The sequence below is a fragment of the Erpetoichthys calabaricus genome, chromosome 2 (assembly GCF_900747795.2).
Source record: "Erpetoichthys calabaricus chromosome 2, fErpCal1.3, whole genome shotgun sequence".
In the NCBI taxonomy this organism is placed as follows: Eukaryota; Metazoa; Chordata; class Cladistia; order Polypteriformes; family Polypteridae; genus Erpetoichthys; species Erpetoichthys calabaricus.
Window position 1 is genome coordinate 20,599,193 of NC_041395.2, and position 26,401 is coordinate 20,625,593.

Consider the following 26,401-nt stretch of genomic DNA (forward strand, 5'->3'; position numbering starts at 1 on the left):
ATTAGGTTGTATAGTGTTCAGTGGTTAATTGTGAGACTGAAAAGTGCTTTACATTTCTTCCTTTTCATTTAGAAATATTCACATACAATTCGGCATGTACCTGCCCTGCTGAAAATGGTCTTAAACTTAAATATCAAAATAAATACTGTTAAAAATAACAGTGACAGTTTAATTCTTCAGTGACATCTGTCATTAAGGGAGATATTCTTTTACCTCCAAAGGAGAGTTTCACTATTTGCTTCAGTGACATTTGGCATCAGATATGCTGTCATTGCTGCTTGCATCTCTGTCGATAAGAATACTCGCGCTGAGACATGCAGGCGCTAAACAATTAAATTGCTCCATCCATAATAAATCTTCAGAAATATTTCAAGTGAGGATCATGTTCTGCTGACGGATGCCTGATAACTCATAACACAACTATAAGCAATGGCAAACAGAAAGTGAATGCTGCTGAAAATGACAGTTTGTTGTTTGCTCATAATGTGTCACTTTAAAAATGGCATTCACTATGATAGTTATTGCATTGATATCATGTTTGACTCTCAAAGTATTTAACAAAGCAAATTATAAAGTTTCTGAGAGGCTAATATATAAAAATGACAAAAATGAGGATAATGCTGAACTAAAAAACACAGCATAGATAATCTGCCAGTGTCAACACCCAAATCCAAGTTAGCTGTGCCATTGACAGTATAAATTAGATTACATATTACATATAATTATATTTATATATTTTATAATTATATTACATTACATATAATGTATGGAAAAGTTTAAAACTATAATTTTGTCTTACTAGGTGTGTACAATTAAATGGGCTTTATTTTTTCCCTTTTAGATGATTCTGCAGAATTTAACTTGGTAAATAATGCATTGCTGTGTATATTCAAGATGGACGCAAAAGGTAAATTAACATTCACATCTCTTTTGTGTGTAATATCTTTGTTAGTTACATTGTACAGTATGTTTTATATAATCTATACACAAACTTGTGCTAGAAAAACAAATCCTAAATTCTTAGTATTTAGTTTCTGTTGATAGTAATTATTCTTATTGATATTGATCTTGAAGTGTGTGTTTATGCAATAATATCGGTTGTCAAATGTTGTGTCTCTGTTTATCTATTGGATCTCTGTAACAGTTTCTTCTGTTTTTGTACTTTCCTGCTGCAAACAAATTTCCCTCTGGGATAATAAAGTCTCCCTAAATAATTGGTAGAGACAAACTTAGTGTACCTGTCTCACCATTACACTACATTTACTTGGATAATAACAGTTTGGAAATGTATGGAACCAGTAAAGTTGGTGTAACATGATAAAACAAAAAAAAAGAAACCTATAATTTAAACATTCGCTTAGTAAAATAAACAGAGGGAGCTCATGTATACAGTGGGGGTATTTGATCCCCTTCTGAATTTGTATGTTTGCTCACTTACAAAGAAATGAACAGTCTCTAATTTTGATGGTAGTTTCATTTTAATGGGGAGAGACAGAAAATCAACCAAAAATCCTGAAAAGTAAATAAGTGTTTGATCCCCTACAACCCAGCCAGAATTCTGGCTCCCACAGATTGGCGGGCACACAGATTACAATCAATCACTTCATCAATTCCAGATACTCCTGATCTCAGCTTATGTGTATAAAGCACACCTGTCCACAGAATCAGTTTCTACAATACTCCAATACTTATGTCCCCCACTGTAAGTAGTGGGTAGAATGGTAGCATAGAAGTAAGGATTCAAAACTAAATCAGAAGTGTTTTTGTCGTTTTGTAATATACATAACATGTTTCATTAAATCTAACACAATTATTATATCTGAAAATATTTTGAAATTGGTGGCCATACTGAATTTTCTCATAAAATGTTATAAGTAGTCATTTGCTTTTCTTAAACAAGCCTTCTGCTTCTGTTTTTAGTTACTTTTTAACCGTTTTTCTTTTCATTAAAACTTAGCACAAACTGAATGTTGTCCATCCTGAGTTGATAAACATTCATGCTTCTTGTATTTTTTCAGTTGTTTACTGCTGTTATTGTGTACTTAAATAAATGTGTTCTGCTCTTGACTCAAAGATTTCCACTTAGCATGGACACATGCACCCATCTTTAATGTGATGAGGACCTCCCATATGTGTATATTGCTACAGCTTGTTATACTGTTACATTATCTGTTATAGCACTATTGACATATAAACATAGAATGATAAGCAGACACATTTTTAAAAGTATATTTTTATCTCTAACTTAACTTATTTCCATGAATAGTAAAGAACACTATCAACTTTTGTAAATATTTCATTTTTGATGCATATTTTAGACTTTCTTCTCTGGTCTGTGATATGGAATGATATCATTCATTAAAATTCTGATACATATAAGCTTGTCATCCATAGCGAGTCATCTCTACTTTATTCAGTGCATTTCAGTTTCTTGCTTATTGTATTTGGCGTGGCTGTCAGACAAATACGCAAAGAATAGAAAACATCTGTTGAAAAGACAATGGATGTAATATTTATTTGCTTTTAGAAACCATTAAAATGTCTGAATATGCCTAACTCTGCAATAATGGAGTTAGCTTCCTATGTATAAATTGTTGAAAAATTGGACATCTGTGAGAGCAGGTGGTAAAGGGGCCATAGAGCAGCTTGAGTTTTTAAATTCTGTTTACAGTGGTATTAAATTTTAGAAAACCGTAATGTTGTGTGTGTGTGTGTGTGCACTTAAGTATATTCGTTAATGATGCTTCTAAAAAGAGAAAAATATTTTTAGATTTTATATGCTGTATTTTTGTGTTTTAATGTATTGGAAAAGTTTTCTAATTTAATACATTAGTGTGCCAACTAGGGCTGTCATCTCGAATATTGCTATTTGAATATAATTTGAATTTATTTTTAAAAGGTCTTGTTCTTACTCAGATGCTCACATTTGATTGTAAAAGAATGGTGGTCTGTTTTACCTGCACTAATTTTGCCATGGAGTTATTTCAGACATGCTATGTAAAGCCACAGCATTTTAGAGATATTTTTATACTTCTATAATCAGCCTATTCATAATTTTGAAAGGTTAGCATGGTATCTTCATTTGTAAACCAACAGACAGTGTAGTTTGGAACTTGTAGAACTTTGGAACCAAGTTCTTCCCTATATGGCTACAGTGTTTCCACATTCAGGCACACACTTCTAGCATAATAAGAGGTGCAACACACTACTAGATGGGTGTACGTAATAATAAGCTGACAGTTCAGTGCATTTACAGTATATACATTATATATGTATGCATGTGTGTGTAATGAAAAGTTTATGCTGTGCACAGATTAATTTCTTTTACTGTGTAATTATAACAGTGTATTTTTTTTTATTTGTACAGGAACTTTGGGTGGATTATTTACCCAGATTCTGCAAGGTGAGGACATTGTGAGGGAACGAGCAATTAAGTTTTTATCCAACAAGCTGAAGACCTTATCAGATGATGTATTAACTAAAGAAGTGGAAGACTACATTTTTCTACAGTCCAAAAAGGTAATTGTTAATAGTCTTTCATCATTACCCGTATTACTTTAATTGCATAATGAATGTACAGGCAGTCTCCGGGTGATGTATGAGATAGGGACTGTAGGTTTGTACTTAAGTTGAATTTGTATGCAAGTCAGAACAGGTACATTATTTTAATAAATGTTATTGTTGACCGACTGCTCTGCCAATGAATGATGGAGTGTCGCCTCTTTCTGACCTTTTTATTATTTCTACATTATTTTCAATGGTGATGGTTTTTCTCTTCTTTACTGTATCACCAGCACTTGCATCAGATTTGTGTTTCAGAGACATTCTTGAAGGGTGAAGACAAAAGGTTAAGATGAGCTCTTCTGTACAGCACTGTACACGCTATCACAGCAGATTAGGCACCAGTCGTCAACACGTCTGATGTATAGGGTGGTCCAGATCTAATTAAGCAATTTTCATTATGCCATAACTTTTTCAGTTTATTACATAGAAAGTCACCCGAAAAATCCCGGACCATCGAGAAGTGTGTGAACTGATGACACAAAGAATCGTCTTCGCACCGAACTGGAATCATCCCCGCATAAATCAGTCATCCAGACGATCTGGATCTGTAGAATTAGATCTGGACCACCCTGTACTGACAAGAGACAACTTCCTGCTATGTAACAGTACAAGCAGGCTTGCTATTGAGAATGAATAGGGGCAGAGAGGGGCGGTACATCACCAGCCCACATCACAGTCACCTCCACTACAATATGCTGCCTGCAGTGTCCTGCCACACCACCGCCCCCATTCAACATGCAGACATCTGAGGCACACTAGAATGCTACCCCCGCCTCCCCGTTCACCCTCAGTGACCTCCGTTCAGCCACAACAGGGTCACCACTTGTAGCGGGGGGCGGGCAGTGAAACTGCTTGCCACTGGGAGCCGCCCGATGGACACTACACTGCACAAGCAGCGAAATCGACCCCCTCCATCCAGCCACCGCTTGCAGTGTCCCTGGGCCAAAGATGACAGAGCGGCAGTTACTGAGGCGAATGCGTCGCAGCTGCAGCCCCATTCGTATGTTGTAGGTCGGGTGTCCGTAACCTGGGGACTACCTGTAGTGTTCATCTCCTTTATAGTTCAGTAAGTTTTTGACAAAGTATTTCCACCTTTTTCATAGAAAAATTGTTAAAAATCATCGTTTGCTCCCTTCCCATCTTATCACTGTCTACAAGTGTTGAAAGTGTTGCTTTTCAGTGAGTTCTAGTTTTTAAAAAAAAAAAAAAAAAAAAAAAAAAAACCTCTGCAGAAGGCTGGCATTTCAAAAACAGTGCATAGTGTTTGAGAAGCAGGATGTTTTAAGTAATTCCTAGAGTCAGTATTAAGACATTTATAAAGTACAAAGAAATTCATAGTTGGATGTGCCAATTAACATGCAACATGCCGCCACCCTGGTGCCATTATATTACTTCATAGTAGCACTTGCACAGCCAAGTTTAAGTGCTTGGTTTAAACAGCTCAGGTTCATCCCTGTTTTACTGCCATTACCTTGGTGTCTTTAACTGTTACACATGGCAGATTGTTTTTGTTTGTTTTTTGATTTACTGAAGATGAACAATGCAGGATATATATAAAAATAAAATTCAAGGGGTGGATCAATGAAAAAGATGACTGTTCTTGTTGTGGTTCTCAAAGTAAGGAAGAGCAGATACCTGTAATGAGATTTACGCTAGAACCACAATGCATTTTTTCCAGGTATGACCACAGAATCTAATTGGTGTTTAAATCTATCTATTCTCACTAGGCCCGCCACCTTGGCATCCTCATAGTGCATTCCTGATGCCCTAGTCTACCCCCAGAAACTAAAGAGAGCCTAATACAGAGCATAAAAATTATTTTTTTGCCATTTGGCATGTATTATTTGCACAGATGTGCATCTAAGATACTGTAATTAAAAGTTCATAAAGCAAGCTGACGCACTAACTGTCCTTTTATTTCAGTTTGGAACTAAAGTAAAGAAGAATGTGATTTCCAAATGTCATTACTGTAAAGTGATTGTATACAATTCTGAAATGAATATGTATACATATTTGTGTAAAATGAAACTACCCTTGAAGGCACCAGTACAGTATACCCACAGCTTGTTTAATGTTGGACTGTATGTCAGACATGTTTATTTGTTAAACGATACAAAAACATTTGTTTACTAGAATAGGTAGTGATGTGTTACATCCTAATTAAGTGTGATATACTGTACTACTTTTTATGACAAGTTGTTTGCATTATGACATCATGGAATGAATACTAAATATTTTGGTACTGTTAATTTAAAATATTTTTAGAAATTGATATAATGTATTTTTTATGCTGTTTTTAGGTCTTGGAAGATGTCACTGGCGAGGAATTTGTACTTTTAATGAAGATACTGTCTGGACTAAAGGGTCTGCAGACTGTGAGTGGACGTCAGCAGCTGGTGGAACTTGTTGCAGAGCAGGCTTTCTTAGAACAACACCTCAATCCGGCAGACACAGACAATATGGACAGGCTGTTGCAGTGCACTCGCCAAGCAGTACCTCTATTTTCTGTATGTAGTCACTCTGAGAAATGTATTGTACCATAATTAGAAAGTCGTTTGTGCTTAATTGATATTTTACCCAGGGCATCCCTTTAAAGTACTCTTATCTGTGTTTACACCATACCAGTTGAGTGTGTGTCTTTGGCTAATGATGGAATGTGTTTGTTCATTGTTGGAAGTATCATTAATGCCTTAGACCTGTATTTCTCAACCACTGGGTTAATTGTGGACTTCCACCAATGGGTCACAAGTTGCTGTTGTTTATAACTGTAGTGGGTCGCACACTGGGCTGTGGCATTGGTCTGCTCCAACAATCCCGCATGATTGCTCTACTCTGACATTTGCATTGGGTTAACCATGGGAGTGCTTCAACCCACTCTGATGTCTACGCCCAATTCACCGTGGAGAATGGCACGCTCTGATGATTGAGCTCAATTAACCAAGGCCCCAAAACTCCCCCTCGCTCTGACAATCGCACTCAATTTACCAAGGAAGGTGCCCTCACCTTGGTGAGTCATGAAGATCCAGAAAGGTAGAGAAACACTGCCCTAGACCTTATTAGTTAAAGGTAGACTAGATTCATGTTTGAATGGGCGTTGTACAGTTATTGGAGCCAATGAACAGAAATGATGCGTGAGAATTTTTTTCAAACAAATACCTGCTAAAATGGAATGCAGAGGTGTTTAATAATAATAATAAATTTAATTTTTTCATAGGCACCTTCCTAAACACTCAAGGTCACCGAACAATAGATAATCACATTATAAAGAAAAGTGAAAATACAAAGAAATATAAAAAAAAGTTTAAAATCAGACAGAGCAGTTATAGCCAAAGAGAAAAAGCAGTCTTAAACAGATGAGTTTTAAGTTTAGATTTGGGAAGCAGAGCAACTGAATACTGTGCTCCCCATGGTGGTAAGATGAACAAAGGGGACAGTCAAGTGAATGGAGGAAGAGGATCTAAGGGTGCAGGAGGAAACAGCAACATGGAGGAGGTCAGACAGAAATGGAGGGGTGAGGTTGTGGAGAGCCTTGAATGTTAACAGGAGAATTTTGAAGTCATTGTGGAACTTTACCAGAAGCCAATGAAGCTGCTACAAGGCAGGAGTGATATGGTGAATAGAGGGGGTTCTAGTAATGATGCAGGCTGCTGAATTCTGGACCAGTTGAAGCTAATAGAGATTTGTGAGAAAGACCAAAGAAAAGGGAATTGCAATAATCCAGACAAGAAGTGACAAGGCTATGAACAAGAATAGCAGTGGTGTGGGGAGTGAGGGAGCGGCGAATAAGATTGATGTTATGCAGGTGGAAATATACAGACTGGGAGATGTTATTGATGTGGGACTGAAAAGATAGGGTACTGTCAATGATGACACCCAGACTCTTGACCTGTGGGGAAGGGAAGAAAGAGGACTTATCAATAACAAACTAAACATTATCGGTTTTGGATAATGTTAATTTTGTACCCATGAAGATAACATCAATTTTGTCACTGTTTTTAAGAACATTTGAAGAAAACCAGGCAGTCGGTAAGCAAGGAGGGTGGGAAGGAAAAAGTAGGTTTGCTAGTGAGATAGAAATGGGTGTCGTTGGCGTAACAGTGGAAATTAATGTTATACTTTACGAAATATATTACCGAGGGGAAGGAGGTAAATAATGAAGAGGAGGGGCCCCAGGACAGAGCCCACCTGAAGTAACAGCGGTTGGTTGGGATGCAAAAGTTTTGAGCTGAACAAACGGAGTGCTTGAACACCCCGTTCTCATTAGCCATGTTGTTATATAACTGCTTAATATGGCACTGGAATTTGTTGCCCCACAAACCACCACCAATGCTGCTTAAGCTATCTTAATGTTCCTTTTATAGATTTACTTGTCAATTTACTATTGTATATTATTTGGCTGGAAACGTTCTCCTAGGCACTGTTAATTTTTTTAACAATTGGTTCACAAGCATGTAAAGAGACTTTGGGTCACACTGTGAGTAGAAGACGGTGATTGAGCTACACTCTAAGAAACTGAAAATGAACCGATTCTTCTTGCAGTTTTTACATTTTTGTAAATTGGTTTACTGTGCAATCCTGTGGATTCCACAGAAGAAAATCTCACAGACATGGGTTTCATACAGATTAAAAACTCCTGTAATTCAATCACTGTTTTGGATTACTCTTGATTTCTTCTGGTTAAAGTTTGTATTTGCAAGAAAAGCCTAAATGCCCTAAATGTAATTGCAAACATTCATTTTCATATTCTCGGAAAGTTTAAATTGATCACCCCAAATATTCATTTAAAATGTTTTCAAAGGAGTGTTAAAATGTCCTATTTATATATAGTATCACTATGGATGTACTTATTTTGAAGCAATTTACATAAATTAATTTTCGATCTTGTAAATTTCTCTGTCTTTAGAAAAATGTTCATTCAACTCGATTTGTGACCTACTTCTGTGAACAAGTCCTCCCAATCCTGAACACCCTGACAAGTCCTGTAGCAGAACTGGATATCCAGTTAGAGGTAAATAAAATAGTTGTCAGTTGTTATGTATCAGTGTAGACTTAATTCAGTTTGTTATTAGGATATTCAATTTATTGAATACCACGTGTAGAATTTCATGTCAGTTACCTCATGAATGCAGTGAATGTCAGGATATGGTGGTATGCTAATAATGCCCTTATTCACCACAGAGAGACATGTTTGTTTATTCTCATTAATCTTAGGGGAGGGGGAATCACTGTGGCTTTACAAATCTGATCTGAATGGCCACATGAAATTCACATTATGAAAGCTTAAGGTCTACTTACAAATGTTCATCATGGTTATGATTCTGAAATTTTCTCCATGTACCTCTTTGCTGTTTTTAAAGTTCTGTATTGCATGTGTACTAAAATTGGAATTGGGTTAGATAAACAGGTGTAAATGTATCCTCAGTGTATTAATATAGTTTAGAGGGGAAATGGTTAGCCCTAAATTCTAGCTTCACAGTAGCATCTCTAATTTTGCCATTTACATTGCTTCAAAATTTACAGATTGTGATTACCAAGTCCGTAACCTTGTCTTTCTAATAGGTATTGAAACTTCTGGCTGAGATGAGTCCTTACTGTGGTGATATGGATAAATTAGAAGCCAATCTTACAAAACTGTTCGATAAGCTACTGGTAAGTAGTGTCTTTATATCATTTTTTTGTATTTTTAAATTATTTTGCTGTTCAGCATTCTTACTGTTGAAGGACTTAAACTCGGTGAATTGTTCATTTTGGCATGATTTTGAAATTAATTGCGTATATATAAATGATTTAGAAATGGGCATTTCTGAAGTTACAGGTAGCATGCCAGCGGTGAGTGCACAGCCAGATCCATTCAATATGCACAGACTATTTGGCATCTAGATCAAAGGCCGTAGTATTTCAAAACACAGTACATGCTAGCTCATCTACCACTTCTCCCTTTAATTCAGTGAATGCCAAGGACAGTAGCTATAGTAGTGATGATCTGATCACTCGTCATCTGATGTAAATTAACTGATTATTTCTCTCTGCGTGATTCGATCAGGGATCAGTAAATTGACTGATCTCAAAACATATTTTTAGAATTTGCTCCTCTGAGCTTTACATTAAGTGGAAGAGTAAACTAAGAGAAGGGTATCTTAAGAGCAACCCAGTGCAAAGAGAGGAACAGCAGATGTATATGTGGTCCAGCTGTACTTGGAGTGGAAGGGGAAAGAGACATGTATTTGGCAGGAATTAAAAGAGTAGCCATTTAGTGAATTCAGACCTTTTTGTTTTGTCCTCTAATTAAAACTAACACTTCTTTACTGAGTGTGTGCAGTGAGCAAACTTGGGTTTAGTGCAACAGGTCACATTTTTTAATTAGAAAAAGAATAGATAAAGAAGAGTTAGCCTTCACCTCTTAGTAACCAATAAGCTTGTATTTTACTTGTAAATGTGTTAGGCATGTTAACCTTGTGTCTTCCTGATAAACATCACACGAACATTTTATGAGAATTGTGGCTGTTAATTATGACAAGCGTCTTCCTTACTTTTATGCCATATGCATTATGGGTAAAACTTCGTGTGCATGTTTTGTTAGTTAAAAAAAGGTTTGTGGGCTTAATTTTAGTGTTACGCTTACTGAACAAGAAGCGTACAGAATTCAGTTTTGTTAAAAAAATGAACACTTAACACCTGTAAAAATACCAATTTAATGTCAAAAATAATTTTATATAACTGGTTATACATGAGCTTAGTGTAAAAAGAATTAAAGAAAAATAGGTAACCGCCTAGTTTTTGGAATATGAAATTTTTAATTGGTAAAGGCAGAAAAAGTTTAATATTATGAACAAACTTTTTAAACTGAACATTAACATTTTAAAATATACCTGGTGCATTCAGTTTATATATATATATATATATATATATATATATATATATATATATATATATATATATATATATATATATATATATATATAAACTCTTGAGTAATAGCCTGTTCACTGCTGTTGCACCTTCCCTTCTCAACCAATATTTATACAATTGAAAGCATTTTAAAACATTGTTTGGAGAGGGGGGTTATGGGTAGTACCTCATGCATGAACACAGTTCATTTAAAATGTATGTTCATTTATTTGTAAAGGTAGCATGGTAAGACCGAGCTGTGCCAGGCATCACTGGATATTTGGGTTTTACTTCTTTCCAAAAATTTTGAATCGGTATCATTTTAAAAGTTGAAATAAATAGGAATAAGCCAATTTGATTGAACTGGTGAAATTACAGGAAAGCAGAAATTTGTATTTAAATGTATTTCTGGGGAGTTTATTTCCATACATCTATAATAGATTATTAAATAATGGTATTTAATAATGCATTTTTTGGTATTGTGCTTCATGTTAAAGGCCTCCCACATATAATTTTGAAATTTGATCGAAACTTTTATTTAGAACATGTAAAATAAAAACAATTTCATGCAAAAGTTTTCATAATGTGTGAATGTTAAATTCTTTTTTTTATTTACTCTGAGAAATTAACATCTTTTTTTTGCCATGGCCTCCTGGAATTTGCTGATAACTAATTTATTGATGTTCATTTTTTGCTACGTTTTTGTTTTGTCTTTTAAAGCTAGAACTAAACTTGCAGTATAACACTATGAAACCTGTAGCAGCAGATTTATGTTGTAAATGCTAGGTTTTAAATAACTGTTTTAATTTAATTCTTGCCTAATTAAATACGCTGTCCTGTTTCTGCTTTTATTATTTCTATCCAAAAGTTTGTTGTAGTTTTTGTTCACTTTTCCTTAGAGATTATAAAAGTATTGCTGTGTTTTTGCGTAAGGATATCTCTCTAAGACATTGCTTTCCTTTAAGTCTTTATTGTGTTGTTTTATTTTTTATTGAATAAAAAGATTGGACAGAAGGCCTAGCAACATTTTTTGTGGTATTTTGCAGGAATACATGCCTTTGCCTCCAGAAGAAGCAGAAAATGGGGAGAATGCTGGAGGTGAAGAACCCAAACTCCAGTTCAGTTATGTTGAATGTCTTCTGTTCAGTTTCCATCAGTTGGGTAAAAAAATTCCTGACTTCTTAACAGCTAAACTGAATGCAGAAAGACTGAAAGACTTTAAAATCAGGTAACTACAATAACTATACCTTTAACATGGGTACCTTCTGATGGCTTAGTCTTGACTTGTTAATAGAAGTAATGACTTTTTGTAATCCACAAGATAAACTCAATATCCAGTCGTACATCACGTCCAGACAGTAATCACATCCCTTTACTTTTTTCACCTTTTGTTATATTGCAGCCAAATGCTAAAAATTTTAAATAAATTTTTCCCTCATCAAGCAGCACTCAATACCCCTGAATGACAAAACGAAAACAGGATTTTAAGGTAGTTGGCAAATTTGTTATAAGTTTAAAAAATAAAACTGAACTATCCCATTGACACAGGTATTCTGTTCAGACACTTTTGTCCTCGGTACTTCGCTGAAGCTCCTTTGGCAGTGATTGTAGCCTGGAGTAGTCTTGGGTCTGACACAAGCTTCATAAACCTCTGCCAATGTTGTGTGCAGATCCTCTCGAGCTCTGCCCAGATTGGTTGGAGACCATAATTGGACAGCTGTATGTTCAGGTCTCTCCAGAGATGGATGTTTGTGTTCGGATCCGGGCATAGTCTGGGCAACTCAAGGGTATTCCCAGAGTTGTCCATAAGCCACTCGCTCCCTTGTTGTCATTGTCCCATTGGAAAGGTGAACCTTCAGCCCATTCTGATGTCCAAAGTGCTCTGGAGTAGGTTTTTTTCTTTAAGGTTATCGCTGTACTTTGCTCTACTCAGCTGTCTCTCTACACTGCCCAGGCTCCCAGTCCCTGTGCTGATAAGCGATTGCAGCATGATACTGCCCCCATTATGCTTCACCGTTGGAATGGTGTTGTGCAGAGGATGAGCGGTTGCCTGGCTTCCTCCAGATGTGACACATGGAGTTGAAGCCAAACAGTTCAGTCTTGGTTTCATCAGACTGAGAACCAAGATTCTCAAAGTCTATGAGTTCTTTAGGTGCCTTTTGCAAATTCCAGGCAGGCTTTCATAAGTCATCTGGGCACTCTGCTCTTAATTCCAGATCGGTGGAGTAGTGTGGTGATGGCTGTCCTCCTGAAAGTTTCTCCCATCTCCACACAGGTTCTCTGGAGTGCAGCCAGAGTAACCATCTGGTTTTCCTCTTATCATTGCCCCTTTCGTACAGTTGCTCAGTTTGGCTGGGTTGCCAGCTGTAGGACTAATAAATTTGCAAAAATACCTAACTTCCTGTTTTTGCTTTGTCATTCTGGGGTGTTGAGTGTTGTTTGATAAGGGTGGTGGGGAAGGAATTTAAATGTAGCATTAGGTTGCAGCATAACACAATGTAAAAAGTGAAGTGTTTTGGCCCCTGTATTCACTTGGTTTTTGCACTACTTCTGGTATGTGCTTTAGTTTTTGTTGATCTCATGAATTTTTCAGAAATTGATGACTTGTGCTTGGCTTCTCAATTGTTTGTGGTCCCTGTATAATTAAATAGGTTTAATATATCCTTATGTACTTTATGTGAACATTTCCATTCATCTGTAAATTACGGGAAAGTAAACATTTTTAGTGTTGAGCATGAAAAGCTACATATCAAGATAATCCAGTTTCTCAGAATAAGCAATGCATGTTTTTGTTACAAGTACACAAGTCTGGAATCTTCTTGTTTCTTAGTAAATTTTACTTGATCAGATAACAATCAAATTTATTCTGCTTTTTAGGCTACAGTTTTTTGCTCGAGGCCTTCAAGTATACATTCGCCAGTTAAGAGTTGCATTGCAGGGTAAGACTGGTGATGCCTTAAAGACAGATGAGGTAAGAGAAATTATTCTTAAGCGAAGTACATATTTTTATTAAGGTAAATCGGTCAATTAAAAGGATGCAGCTGTTTACAGCTATTTAGTTCAAAAGCTTAGTTTGCATATGAAATGGGAGTCAGTTGATGGTGGAAAAAAAATCAAAGTAGTATAATGTCATTTTGTGCTTTTCAGTGTTGCTTTTATCAATTAAAATTAATCATGTGAGAGCAAACATGCTTCACAGGACTGTAGCTGTGTCTTTCCCAAGTTCTTGAAGTTGAGCAGCCTCTGAGGTGACCAAGTAGAGTTCTGCTTTGAGTTAATTGTCACTGTATTACCAAGTTCATTATGGACTGGCCTACTGTCACATACCCTCTAGCTTAACACATACAGATTCCGCACAGGCCTATCACAGTTGTTACATAATTACTTGAGGTGACCTCGATTATCTTGTGTGATCGTTAGACTCGCTTCAATTCATCTGCATAAAAATAGCTGAAACAGAAATGTCATTTTTCTACCACTATTTTGTTTTCACTGTGTAGTGTTTGTATGGCACTCGTTTAATGATGTCCCATTGTTTGGAACAGTACTGTTAAAAGTAACTTTAGTAATTATACCAAAAAAGTAACTGTTACGTAGCTACTTATTATAAAATGTATTGAGGGAAGTCTGGGCATCTCTGCTCAAGCTGCTGCCCCCGCGACCCAACCTCGGATAAGCGGAAGAGGATGGATGGATGGTATTCTGTTACAATCTATGCATTTGCAATACTCACTCTTCTTAAACCACACATTTTGCTCGCCAGCATTTGTTATTAAATCCTAAACCCAAATAACCTTCATGAAACTGGCCAGAAACACAGCTCAATTTTGATCATTTTCTTGTGTTTTTGAATACGAGTGTCCTGGATAAAAACCAAAGAGCCAGGCCTTTAATGACATCTTAGGCACAGCCATCAGCAGTGTGTCTGTCTGCAGAGAGAGTGTCGACCTCCTCGAGAGGTTTACTTACCTCGATGACAGATGGATTGGGAGAACATGGGGATGTCATGAGGTTGCTGTACAGGGGTGTGTGGCGCTCCCAATATCTGTGCAGAAGTTTGAATGTTCATGTCTTTAGAGTCCTGGTGCTTACTGCATTGCTGTATGGTTGCGAGACATGGATGCTATCCAGTGACGTGTAACTGGACTCCTTCGGTACTGTGTATTTTCGGAGAATCCTTGGGTACCACTGGGTTGACTTTGTGTAGAATGAGTGGTTGCTCAAGGCGTCTGGAATGAGGCACATTACCTACATTGTAAGGGAGTGTCAGTTACGGCACTATGGCCATGTGGCTTGATTCCATGAGGGTGATCAGGCTTGCAGGATCCTCATTGTTGAGGACCTGAGTGGCTGGACCAGGCCAAGGGGCCGATAGCGGCTGCTAAAGTACATCTGCTTCTTACATTACACCCAGCATTGCTGCGATGGTAATTGGCTCACTGTGACCCTCAGCACATCCAGTTTTAATGACATTTTGGCTTGATTGGTCACGAGAACTGCATGATAAAAATGATACCAGACAGCAACATGCTGCTACTTGCATTGCTCAGTTTTCCAAAGTGGCAAATTCAGATGAGTGGCTGGTTACAAGGATGTCGGAGCGTAGGACTTACTATTCATGCAGCAGGTCATCAAAATATGGACACCATATCAAAGCACAAGATAGACATGCAAAAATGTTTGAAGTGCATCTGTTCATCATGTTGCTTACCCACTCATGAGACTATCATACTTGCCCTCCATTTACTACTTTAGGGTTAATGGGTCTGACATTCTACCTTCCCCTTTTCCAGTTAAAGCCAGTAATAACAGACTCAGCACTTCTTTCATCAGCAGAGTTTCACTTCCTCTGCTGTGACATTGTTAGTTATGTGACATTGACCAAACACTGTCACCTGCTGACTAGAAGTGTATCGACGTGCTGATCAAAAAGGCCACCACAAGTATGAATTTGGTCACCTACCTCATGCAAGCTTTATGTGGAAAGTGTAAACCAGGCTATACTCTGACAGCAGCAGACAACGCTGTGAAAAAAAGGCAATACTTCCACAAAGTAATGAGGTCTTTCTGTTGAGAGTGGTGGGAATAATCTTCTGTAGTAAGATCATTCTTCTGTATTTTTTTTTTTTGGCCCAGTGAGATGTTTCCTTAAGCCAGATAAGGTAAATATGTTAGTGTTGTCCGGTAGTACATTGTTTATTTTGATTATGGTTATTATTTATGTCATATCTACCCTGAACAGTTTTTGTTCACAATACCTAAAAGATAAAATGAAATGCAGTTTTATTTATATGTTGCAATGTTCAATGCCAATAAATGGCTTTTCTTCATAATGTGTATATGTATTATTAAACTATTCTTAGGCTTACTCTAATCGTCGTATAATTGGAACAGGAAAAGACAAACCTTAAATCACAATTATTTGTATGACAATCCACTGAAATTTCTTCTACTTGCACTTAAGTAATAATTATGTTTGATGCCTGCACTACACCTAGAGACTCGCTCATTTTTGGACTGAGCAGATCTGAATTTTTAATAGGGCTAAGATTTATTTTTTAACTTGTGAGGAGTATAATGAAAAGATGTTACTGATATTTAAAACAGTGTTATGTATCTACCGATAAAGCCACATTTATGTTGGACCTGCCAGGCATTATATCTATAAAACTACTCTGTACACCCTTTTTATTTAGTAGATAGACTACTGCCAAATAGATGATATTCCAAAAAATAAAAAAATCAGGTTTTTGTATCTTGTCTAACCAGAGGTACTAGACGGGAGACATTGTGATAATATTTTTTCTTAGATTTGTAGGGATGGGAATCTCTTTTCTGGATTTCAGTTTTTTGCCTTTTCAAAATGGGAATTTTTCTTTTCATTTAACAATTAAATTTCTCAGTTTCAACAATTGATATGTTGTGTCTGTTTTATTTTTAATGAAAATAATTCTCGCAGATACGCCTCTTCATTGGGAAGAAACACTACTTTTCCCTGAAGTCGACACAAATTAGATGATCTACAAGTCTCTGACTTAATGTTTAAATCTGAACAATATATTCAATCTCTTTTCACTGTTTCGTTATTTCACTGAGTAATAATTTCTGTTTGTTTGGGCTAATGTGATCTTTACTATCATTTTTTGAGACTTTCGCATTTTCGTACTTCCATTGTCTGTAACCTGCTCTGCATGTGTATCGCGCCAACGTTTTTGAATTCTTTACGACGTTCTACTTTGTCATCTACTCTTTGACTTTTATTTCCAGCCCCGGGCCTGGTTAAATCTCTTGGCACAGAGTCTCATCTCACAGGACGTGAAAGTGTCGCCCTGAGAAAGTCACGTCTTGTCCCAGGCTAAAAAGTCTTGTCTTGTCCCAGGATGTTTTTATTATAATAGAGAGATATGGGTTTTAAATGATTTGCTAATTATTATGGTCTGTTTTTATTTATATTTCACACAGCATTCCAACTATTTTGGAAACAGGGTTGTAGAAAAATTCAATTGAATTCTAACGGAGCAAAACTTAGTTATTTTTGTAAAGGTGAAGCATGGAATTTGTATGTAATGAAACCGTCATTTCCAACACCAGAAATCAGTGCTGTGTTTTGTGCTAGTCTGCCAACCCAATCCCTCCTGAGTGTCTTTAAAGAAGCAATAAAATTTGTCCTCTCGAGACCAGCACTGTTGTGTTCTGCATGTGTATTAAATAACCTCCTGTGTTACAAATTGCTTGATTAAATAAAACATAACAGCACATTGACTCACTCATAATAGCAAATAACAGCGCATTATACTTCAGGTCTGCTAAAAATACGTATTGCCCAATTGTTGCCAACTTGGCTTGTAAATCTTTGTTTCTGTTTTTCCTCCTACTACTTTCTCTTCTGGACAAACGCAGGAGTTAGCAAATTCATCATCCACTTTTCCATGCACTCTCGCTCTTTCTTTTTCCTTTTTTGTCCCACAACTCCCACCCCTTATTCTAGGAATCTGCTTCATCGCCTAAAAACAACCCTTCACAGCAAGTCATTGGTTGCAGTTTCACAGTTGATCCATCAAGTAAAATTTAAAATGAACGTACTGCTCCAATCTGCTCTTTGTAGTATAAGTTTGGTATTTTTCAAGTCCGTTATTTCTTCAGAATCATAGTATATATGAATTTGACACACAAAGATGTGTTCTATTGTGAAGCATTTTTTTATTTAATTTTAAAAATACTTAGTCTGTTCCTGATGATTCCTGAGGGTTCGCGGGATCCTCTCGAGGTTGCTGGATATCATGGCTGGCCTGTACACTGGTACTGCGAGTGCTGTGCAGAGTGGAGGCAGGACCTCTGCATTTTTCCCCCAGTTGATTCTGGGGTCCGTCAGTGGTGTGTTCTGCTCCTACTCTGTTCAATGCTTGTTTGGACTGGGTGTTGGGCAAGGTCGTGGGGTCCAGTGGCTGTGGGGCATCTGTTGGTGAAGAAAGATTCACGGATCTTGACTTTGCTGACGATGCTGATCTTCACGGAGTCAATGGAGGCTCTGATCGGGGCGTTCGAGAGACTAAGTGAGGAGTCTGAGTGTCTGGGTTTGCAAGTGTCCAGATAAAAACCAACATCCAGGCCTTTAATGACCTCTTGGGCACGGCCGTTAGCAGTGTGTCTGTCTGCGGAGAGAGTGTCGACCTCATCAAGATGTTTACTTACCTCAGCAGTGACATTCATGTCTCTGGTGACTCTTCCAATGAAGTCAGTAGACGGATTGGGAAAGCATGGGGGGTCATGAAGTCACTGGAAAGGGGTGAGTGTTGCTCCCGATATCTATGCAAGAGGACGAAGGTCCAAGTCTTTAGAGTCCTGGTTCTCACTGTTTTGCTATATAGTTGTGAGACATGGACGCTATCCAGTGACCTGAGACGAAGACTGGACTCCTTCTGTAGTGTGTGTCTTCAGAGAATCCTTGGGTACCTTTGGTTTGACTTTGTGTTGCTCATGGAGTCCTGAATGAGGCACATGACCTGCATTGTGAGGGAGCGTCAGTTACGGCTCTACAGCCGTGGGGTGCGTTTCCCTGAGCGTGATCCGGCTCGTAAGATCCTCATTGTTGGGGACCCAAGTGGCTGGACCAGGCCAAGGGGTCGTCCACGTAACACCTGGCTGCGGCAGATAGAGGGTCATTTCCAGAGGGTGGGACTGGACAGTGTGTCTGCCTGGTGGGTTGCCAACTGGGATCCTGAGTTGTTTCATCGTGTAGTGGGTGTGGCGCACCATACCAGTGCATGCTCCTCAACTTGACTTAGTCTGTTCTTACTTCTTACAACACAGAGCTCTATGGAACCCCATGCCCATATGTGATGATAAAAAAGGCCTTAAAACTTACTAAATATTTCAAGTACGTCTTTTGTTTACACACATTGCAAAACATCATATCCATGTCTTTTTAACAAAGAAAAAAGCATAAAGAGATTGAGAGCATGTTGTGAGATTCAGACACAGCCCATGCCAACTTCTGTCTTTTTCCTTGGTACCCTTGATCTCTCTGCTCTGTAGACAGACAATCATAAGAGGAATACAATCACACTAACCACATTTTCTTTCACTATATGGAGGATACTGCCTGCTCCAGCTGGAGTGGTAAACCATATGTGTGTGTGTGTGTGTGTGTGTGCGCTTCACTATGAGAACATTGAGCTTGTGTTGCAGGCAGTGGAGTGGCAGGAACTGAAATTACAGGCATACACGGAGTGCTTGAACGGGAGAATTTTGGTACATCGTGTTGCAGCATACTGTGCCCCACTTCAGGTGCTGCCTACATCCATCCATTCATCAGTCTATCCATCTTCCTAATCTGATTTTCCAGGGTCATGGGCCAACTGGAGCCTATCCCAGCCATCATCGAGCTCAAGGCAGGAGCTCTGCACTGGGTGAACACACATATGAACACACACTTTAGGGCCAGTTAAGCAATGCTAGTTCACTGAAGTTTAATCGGGTTGAAGTTTAGTACAGATTTTTTAACACAGGCAGAGTGGCCTGTCATTCCTGCCTCACAGTGCAAGTTTCTACATGGAGTCTGCATGTATTTGCAGATTGACTGGCATCTGCATTGGTGAATTTACTCCCTCAAAAAACATTGTTGTCAGGTCTTTTATTACTGTATCATGGCTTATCAAACATTAACAATATTGATAATGTGTATGTGGTGCTTCAATCTGCTCAATCATAAATGCTTCCGTTTTTTTTTTTTTTTTTTAATTGTGCATGTGCCAGACACAACACAGCAAAAGTGGTTTGGCTCTTTAATGATCTAAAGCTTTTATTGAAAACTAGCTGTGCTACCCATCTAAGATGCATTGAAATCTAAGTAATGAAAGGAGACCTCATCGTTAAAAGTTTGCAGTGCACCTTCTATTGTAAAATGCATTTTAATAATAAAATAATAATAATTCATTACATTTATATAGCGCTTTTCTCAGTACTCAAAATGCTATCCACACAGGGAGGAACCGGGAAGCGAACCCACAATCTTCCACAGTCTCCTTACTGCAAAGCAGCAGCACTACCACTGCGCCACCTGTGAGGATTTTGTAATGCCTGTAGTAACAAAATGCATTGAATTTGTCATTTCAACAGATGGCACACTACAAACAATGGCATGTGTAATGGCAGTGTTAGTGTTTGTGATATACCATCTTTGGGAATGACAGACATAGCAACTGGGCAAACGCACAGACACTTGTCCTTTTATTATGGTGGATACAATGCAGTGTGATCAGGTCTGTTCAGATGTGTTGTCATGCGGACAAAGCACAATGAAACTCTCACATGCTACTGCCACTCTCCATGCAGGTCTCTTTGTAGTCCATGTAAAATAACACAGGCCGTGTGCTGAGTTTGGCTTAACTCCGTGGCTGCTGCAAGCACCCAAATGAGCAAATCCTGTATCCTTAACTATCGTAAACTTGTGAGGCACATTTTCTTAATTCAGAATCGTTTCAAAGTGGACATATTCAGTAAGTTAAGACTCTTTCTGTCACATATGGACGTGGGGTTCTATAGAGCCCCATTTTAATATCCAAAAATAAAGTATTTTTAAAATTTACAAAAAAACACTTTAGATCACAACTTAAAAAATATAGAACCATGATCCATCCAAGAGATAATTGCACACAGTGACGGCTCTACTATTCAGGTGAGCTACAGCACTGTATGCTGGTCGCTGGTTTATATTGAATGTCAGGTATGACTCGGCATTTTGAGTAAGTGATGTTAGTTGATGCCTACTCCTGTTAATATCTGATTGTTTTCTTCCTTTTAGAACAAGATCAAAGTTGTCGCTTTGAAGATAACCAATAACATCAATATTCTAATTAAGGTACCAGTCTGAAAGTGTTTTGTACTTTTTATTAAGTATTTGTGTAAAATGACTTTGCGTGTTCCTTTGTTATTGTTTGCAGCTTTTAGTGAAAAGCCAAGCAAAATGACACCTTTTATTGGCTAAATAAAAAGATTATAATATGCAAGCTTTTAAAAGCTGCAATTGTAAACCTTCATTCTGCTGGTTTTCTTTTTATCAAATCAAAGCAAATGTTTGGTTTTTATGTAAGCTGCTGTGTTGCTTTGACATCTGGAACCAATAATCGGCAGTTTGTTTCTCCACATTCTATAAATACTGATTTTTATTTTCTACTTTTAGAATGAAGTCATTGATTTCAAATAAATGTTCACTCTTTTCCCATCTCCTTTTCTGTTACAGGATCTTTTCCATAATCCCCCTTCATATAAAAGCACAGTGACCCTGTCGTGGAAGCCTGTACAAAAAGCAGAAACAGGAGGGTAAGAGCAGCATAAATAAAGTTTATTTTGAAGGAAATTTTATTGATCAAATTGGGTCTGGACATGATTCATACATCGAGTATTATCCTATTAGCCAACATTTGACTTGCAACTTGTGAGATACAGTTGGTTTCAATTGGAGCACAGCTAGGTGAAGCAATGAGCTCAGGGTCACACAGTGTCAGTGGCAGGATTTGAACCCCCCGCAGCCTCAGAGTTTGAAGTCCGTAGGCTTGACCATTGTGCCACACCGCCTCCTACAAAGCATTTTCTGCCCGCATCAGGATTTGAAACCTTGTCATCATTTTGGAAATGCAGTGTCTAGCCATCAAGCAACTCAAAAGTAAAATTAAGTGATTAAGGGTCAATTCACACCCAAGTGTTCTTTAAGAGAGTTTTAGTGTTGGACTAGAGGGCTCCTAAACTGCTTATGTTCAATTACACTATTAATTAACATCTAAGCTTTTTAGCAACAAACAGTTTAGGAAACTTCTGCCAACAGCAGTTTTCAGGCAGTTTCAACGCTTATGAAATGCTGATTTTAAAAAAAAAAAACTCATTTGTTGGAGCATTTTTATAGGAAGTCACTGACTCTTCCTGGAAGCGAAGCTGCTCATCAAAACCAGGAATAAAGGAAAAGAAAAAGTTTTGCCTTATATGCGCATGCTTCAGTCATCTGGTGACAGCTGTTGAGGGAGAGGTTAGTAATGCAGGTAGCTTGCAATCAAGTGACAAACTTAAGAAAAGTTAAAACCTCTGTAACTAAACTAAATCTTAAGCTCCAACATCCAGGCAGGGGTGTTAGTACAGAGCTGTCATTCCTGTTTGGCATGTTCTTCCCATTCATTTCTGGATTGATCGATATTAGTGAGCTTAGTGAGCTCAAATGCATACAATTTCCCATTTTAACACTGAATACTTGAAATGTGTCCGGAATACTTAAGTTAAGAAAATACGTTTATTCCTTCATGTGCTGTGAAGTAAATAACATCCATCCCCTTTTCAAGTCCTTGTGGTACAGTGCATCCGGAAAGTATTCACAGCACATCACTTTTTCCACATTTTGTTATGTCACAGCCTTATTCCAAAATGGATTAAATTCATTTTTTTCCTCAGAATTCTGCACACAACACCCCATAATGACAACGTGAAAAAAGTTTACTTGAGATTTTAGCAAATTTATTAAAAATAAAAAAAATGACAAATCCCATGTCCATAAGTATTCACAGCCTTTGCTCAATACTTTGTCGATGCACCTTTGGCAGCAATTACAGCCTCAAGTCTTTTTGAATATGATGCCACAAGTTTGGCACACCTATCCTTGGCCAGTTTCGCCCATTCCTCTTTGCAGCACCTCTCAAGCTCCATCAGGTTGGATGGGAAGCGTCGGTGCACAGCCATTTTAAGATCTCTCCAGAGATGTTCAATCGAATTCAAGTCTGGGCTCTGGCTGGGCCGCTCAAGGACATTCACAGAGTTGTCCTGAAGCCACTCCTTTGATATCTTGGCTGTGTGCTTAGGGTCGTTGTCCTGCTGAAAGATGAACCATCGCCCCAGTCTGAGGTCAGGAGCGCTCTGGAGCAGGTTTTCATCCAGGATGTCTCTGTACATTGCTGCAGTCATCTTTCCCTTTATCCTGACTAGTCTCCCAGTCCCTGCCTCTGAAAAACATCCCCACAGCATGATGCTGCCACCACCATGCTTCACTGTAGGGATGGTATTGGCCTGGTGATGAGGGGTGCCTGGTTTCCTCCAAATGTGATGCCTGGCATTCACACCAAAGAGTTCAGAATTTTCTTTCTCATGGTCTGAGAGTCCTTCAGGTGCCTTTTGGCAAACTCCAGGCGGGCTGCCATGTGCTTTTTACTAAGGAGTGGCTTCCGTCTGGCCACTCTACCATACAGGCCTGATTGATGGATTGCTGCAAAGATGGTTGTCCTTCTGGAAGGTTCTCCTCTCTCCACAGAGGACCTCTGGAGCTCTGACAGAGTGACAATCGGGCTCTTGGTCACCTCCCTGACTAAGGCCCTTCTCCCCCGATTGCTCAGTTTAGATGGCCGGCCAGCTCTAGGAAGAGTCCTGGTGGTTTCGAACTTCTTCCACTTACGGATGATGGAGGCCACTGTGGTCATTGGGACCTTCAAAGCTCCCCAGATATGTGCCTCGAGACAATCCTGTCTTGGAGGTCTACTGACAATTCCTTTGACTTCATGCTTGGTTTGTGCTCTGACATGAACTGTCAACTGTGAGACCTTCTATAGACAGGTGTGTGCCTTTCCAAATCATGTCCAGTCAACTGAATTTACCACAAGTGGACTCCAATGAAGCTGCAGAAACATCTCAAGGATGATCAGGGGAAACAGGATGCAGCTGAGCTCAATTTGGAGCTTCATGGCAAAGGCTGTGAATACTTATGTACATGTGCTTTCTCAATTTTTTTATTTTTAATACATTTGCAAAAACCTCAAGTAAACTTTTTTCACGTTGTCATTATGGGGTGTTGTGTGTAGAATTCTGAAGAAAAAAATGACTCTAATCCATTTTGGAATAAGGCTGTAACAAAACAAAATGTGGAAAAAGTGATGCGCTGTGAATACTTTCTGGATGCACTGTATGAACATAAGCTACTGCACCACCATATCACACTGTTCCAACACCTCTCTGTCAAATAACTATTACAACTAAATAAATACTTTATTAATAGTTTCTCTTACTATATTACATGCAGCACATTTTTTCTGATTGGCGCTGTGATTGAGCACTACAAGTGACCAGCATGCCATCTGCCATGTTTGCTCCTTGCCTTATACTCTGTGCTCCTGTGATAATCACTTGGCTCAATGTGACCCTAAACTGAGCAAATTAAATTTGTCCCTTAGTTTGTGCAGCATTAAACGTATATGAATATATCACCCTTATCAGTGCATGTTGCAGACTGGTTAGACCGAGTCACTAGGTATGTCACATTACACAACACAACTGTGTCTCTATTATTAAAAAAAAAAAAAATCTTGGAAGGAGACAAGATGTGATCTTCTCGGAAGACAATTTGACATCCCGCGAGAGACACTTCAGCGTCACTTGAGACGAAAGGATAGTGGCTGTACAGGCTTTTAAATGATCAACATGCAGCTCAGCAGCTGATCAGACCGCATCTCCTCAGCATGCATTCAGTCCCTCTCCTCCTTTCACAACGCGAACGGCAGAGATGCGAAGTGGTTGGAGCGTAGCACGCTCCAAGGGGGTTTCAGGGGTGGGTGAGCATGGGGCAGAGCCCCCTAGTACAGTTCTATAAATACATTCTATCACTGGAAACTGGTTACTGCAACCAATGTTGTTTTAACTTGTCATTCTCAAATCTGCCTTTGGACACAACTGTGATTCTTCCTTACAGAACTGTTGCTCCAGGGTTTTCTGGTCTGCTTCCATTACATCACAGCTTTCAGTTATGCATGCACACAATTGTCTTTACCCATCATTTGCTGGAATATATCGGGTCATGTAACACAAAGTTCTGGTAAATGTGAGCTTATTGATGGAGGGGCTTTACGTTCTCAACAATTTATTATAAGGCGACAGCACCTTTAGTAGAATTTGTATATTTCTTTGGTTTAACCCATAATTCTTGTATTGCATTGTTTTAGACAAAAACGAACATCTAATGAAGACATGACCCCAAACTCCCCTCCAAAGAAACCAGTTTCACTTCCTAAGAGAGATTCCAGGCAGATATACAATCCGCCAAGTGGCAAATACAGTGGCAGCATTGGCAACTTTTCATATGGTAAGCTAGGTGAAATAAAAATATTTTAGTTTGTGGTTCGAACAGAATTGCTAAAAAAAAACTTCTCAAAGCCACACCTGCATATGTTTTGAAGAAATGTTTATGTACGTTTGTCTTGCTGTGTCGGTGCACAATGGTCAACCTAACATGCTTTGTTATTATTGCAGAACAGAGAGGAGGATTCAGAGGAGGACGTGGAAGAGGTTGGGGAAATCGTGGGAACCGAAGCCGAGGAAGGATCTATTAATCCACAGGCCTTGCCCTGCAATTGCCACTTGAGTGTACGAAGGTGCACTGTAGTGGTCCTTGACTGAACTTACACCTGCATCTGCAGTGCAGGTCCTTCACAGAAAACGCCATCATTGTTCATATTCATAGCCAACTTCAGCGACAGGAGTCATCGTGTTTTTTTTTTTTTTTATTATAATTATTTTTGGAATGGGGGACTTTTTTTTTTTTGTTTTTTTTGTTAAGTGACTTCATCTGTTTATAAGAAGATTGTGAATGCCCTTTTGGATTTTTTTTTCCTCTCTCCAAGCCTCAAATCATTGATTAACTGCATTAGGAGGGCTGTGATCTCCATCTTCAAAGTAGTTTAATTTTTGTCCAAAATATTTTGGATCCTCATCTCACGCACCAATGCTTTAATTTGAAAGAATATGTTGTGCTATTTATGTAAAACAAGACCAATGAAGAACAAAGACCAGGTTCTCTCAACCAACTGTGTGTTGAAGCCTCCTCAGATGGCTTTTAAGGTGACCGCATACCACTGAGATTTGATTTGGTTTATATAGTGTGCTCTTTTCTGGGAATTATCACGTGAGAATATCAAAGAGTTGCATACACTTCAAGATACATTTTTCAAAATGCTGAGAGAACTTTTGTCATTTTTAAAAAAAATTTTTTTTTATTTAGGGCAGCAAATTTTGCTAAAGTTGCAAAATATGTGATTTAGGCTGCAGGAATGGAGCAGAAGCTGGTCATGCAGTGCACCCAGAATACCCAGCGCTGATCAGAGCTGTGATAAATATCTTATTTGAACTACACATTAAAAATGGTTCTTAGTGTGTATTATCAGCTGTTCTCAGTCTGGTTAAAATGCCTGAGCTGTACCTGGGTGGGCAATCAAGATCTAGTTCACAGTAGTTAAGAATTGGGGGGGGTCTCTTATCTAACAGCCTTTTTTCCTCTCTGTGACTGGAGAGTATATTTTAGCATTCTTCACATTTCTCATTAAAGAAATTTTTGCTTTTTTCAGGCTTTCCTTAGAGCAAAAAATACAAATTCAGAATGATGGGAGCAAAAAAGAAATTTAATTTCATATTGATGTGTATTTTAGACAAT

At 38.3% G+C, this 26,401-nt stretch overlaps 1 protein-coding gene across 1 annotated transcript in view; it reads left to right on the forward strand.

The window, feature by feature from the left end:
* Positions 1-26,126, forward strand: part of api5 (apoptosis inhibitor 5) — a 50,886-nt gene extending 24,760 nt beyond the window's left edge. Inside the window, exons 4-14 of the mRNA XM_028793499.2 lie at positions 842-907; positions 3,368-3,519; positions 5,865-6,071; positions 8,468-8,572; positions 9,124-9,213; positions 11,499-11,680; positions 13,330-13,423; positions 20,756-20,812; positions 21,194-21,273; positions 24,918-25,057; positions 25,225-26,126. Of these exons, the coding sequence (XP_028649332.1) occupies positions 842-907; positions 3,368-3,519; positions 5,865-6,071; positions 8,468-8,572; positions 9,124-9,213; positions 11,499-11,680; positions 13,330-13,423; positions 20,756-20,812; positions 21,194-21,273; positions 24,918-25,057; positions 25,225-25,304 (1,253 nt within the window). The 3' untranslated portion in view covers positions 25,305-26,126. The remainder of the gene's footprint in view (positions 1-841; positions 908-3,367; positions 3,520-5,864; positions 6,072-8,467; positions 8,573-9,123; positions 9,214-11,498; positions 11,681-13,329; positions 13,424-20,755; positions 20,813-21,193; positions 21,274-24,917; positions 25,058-25,224) is intronic.
* Positions 26,127-26,401: the final 275 nt, after the last annotated feature.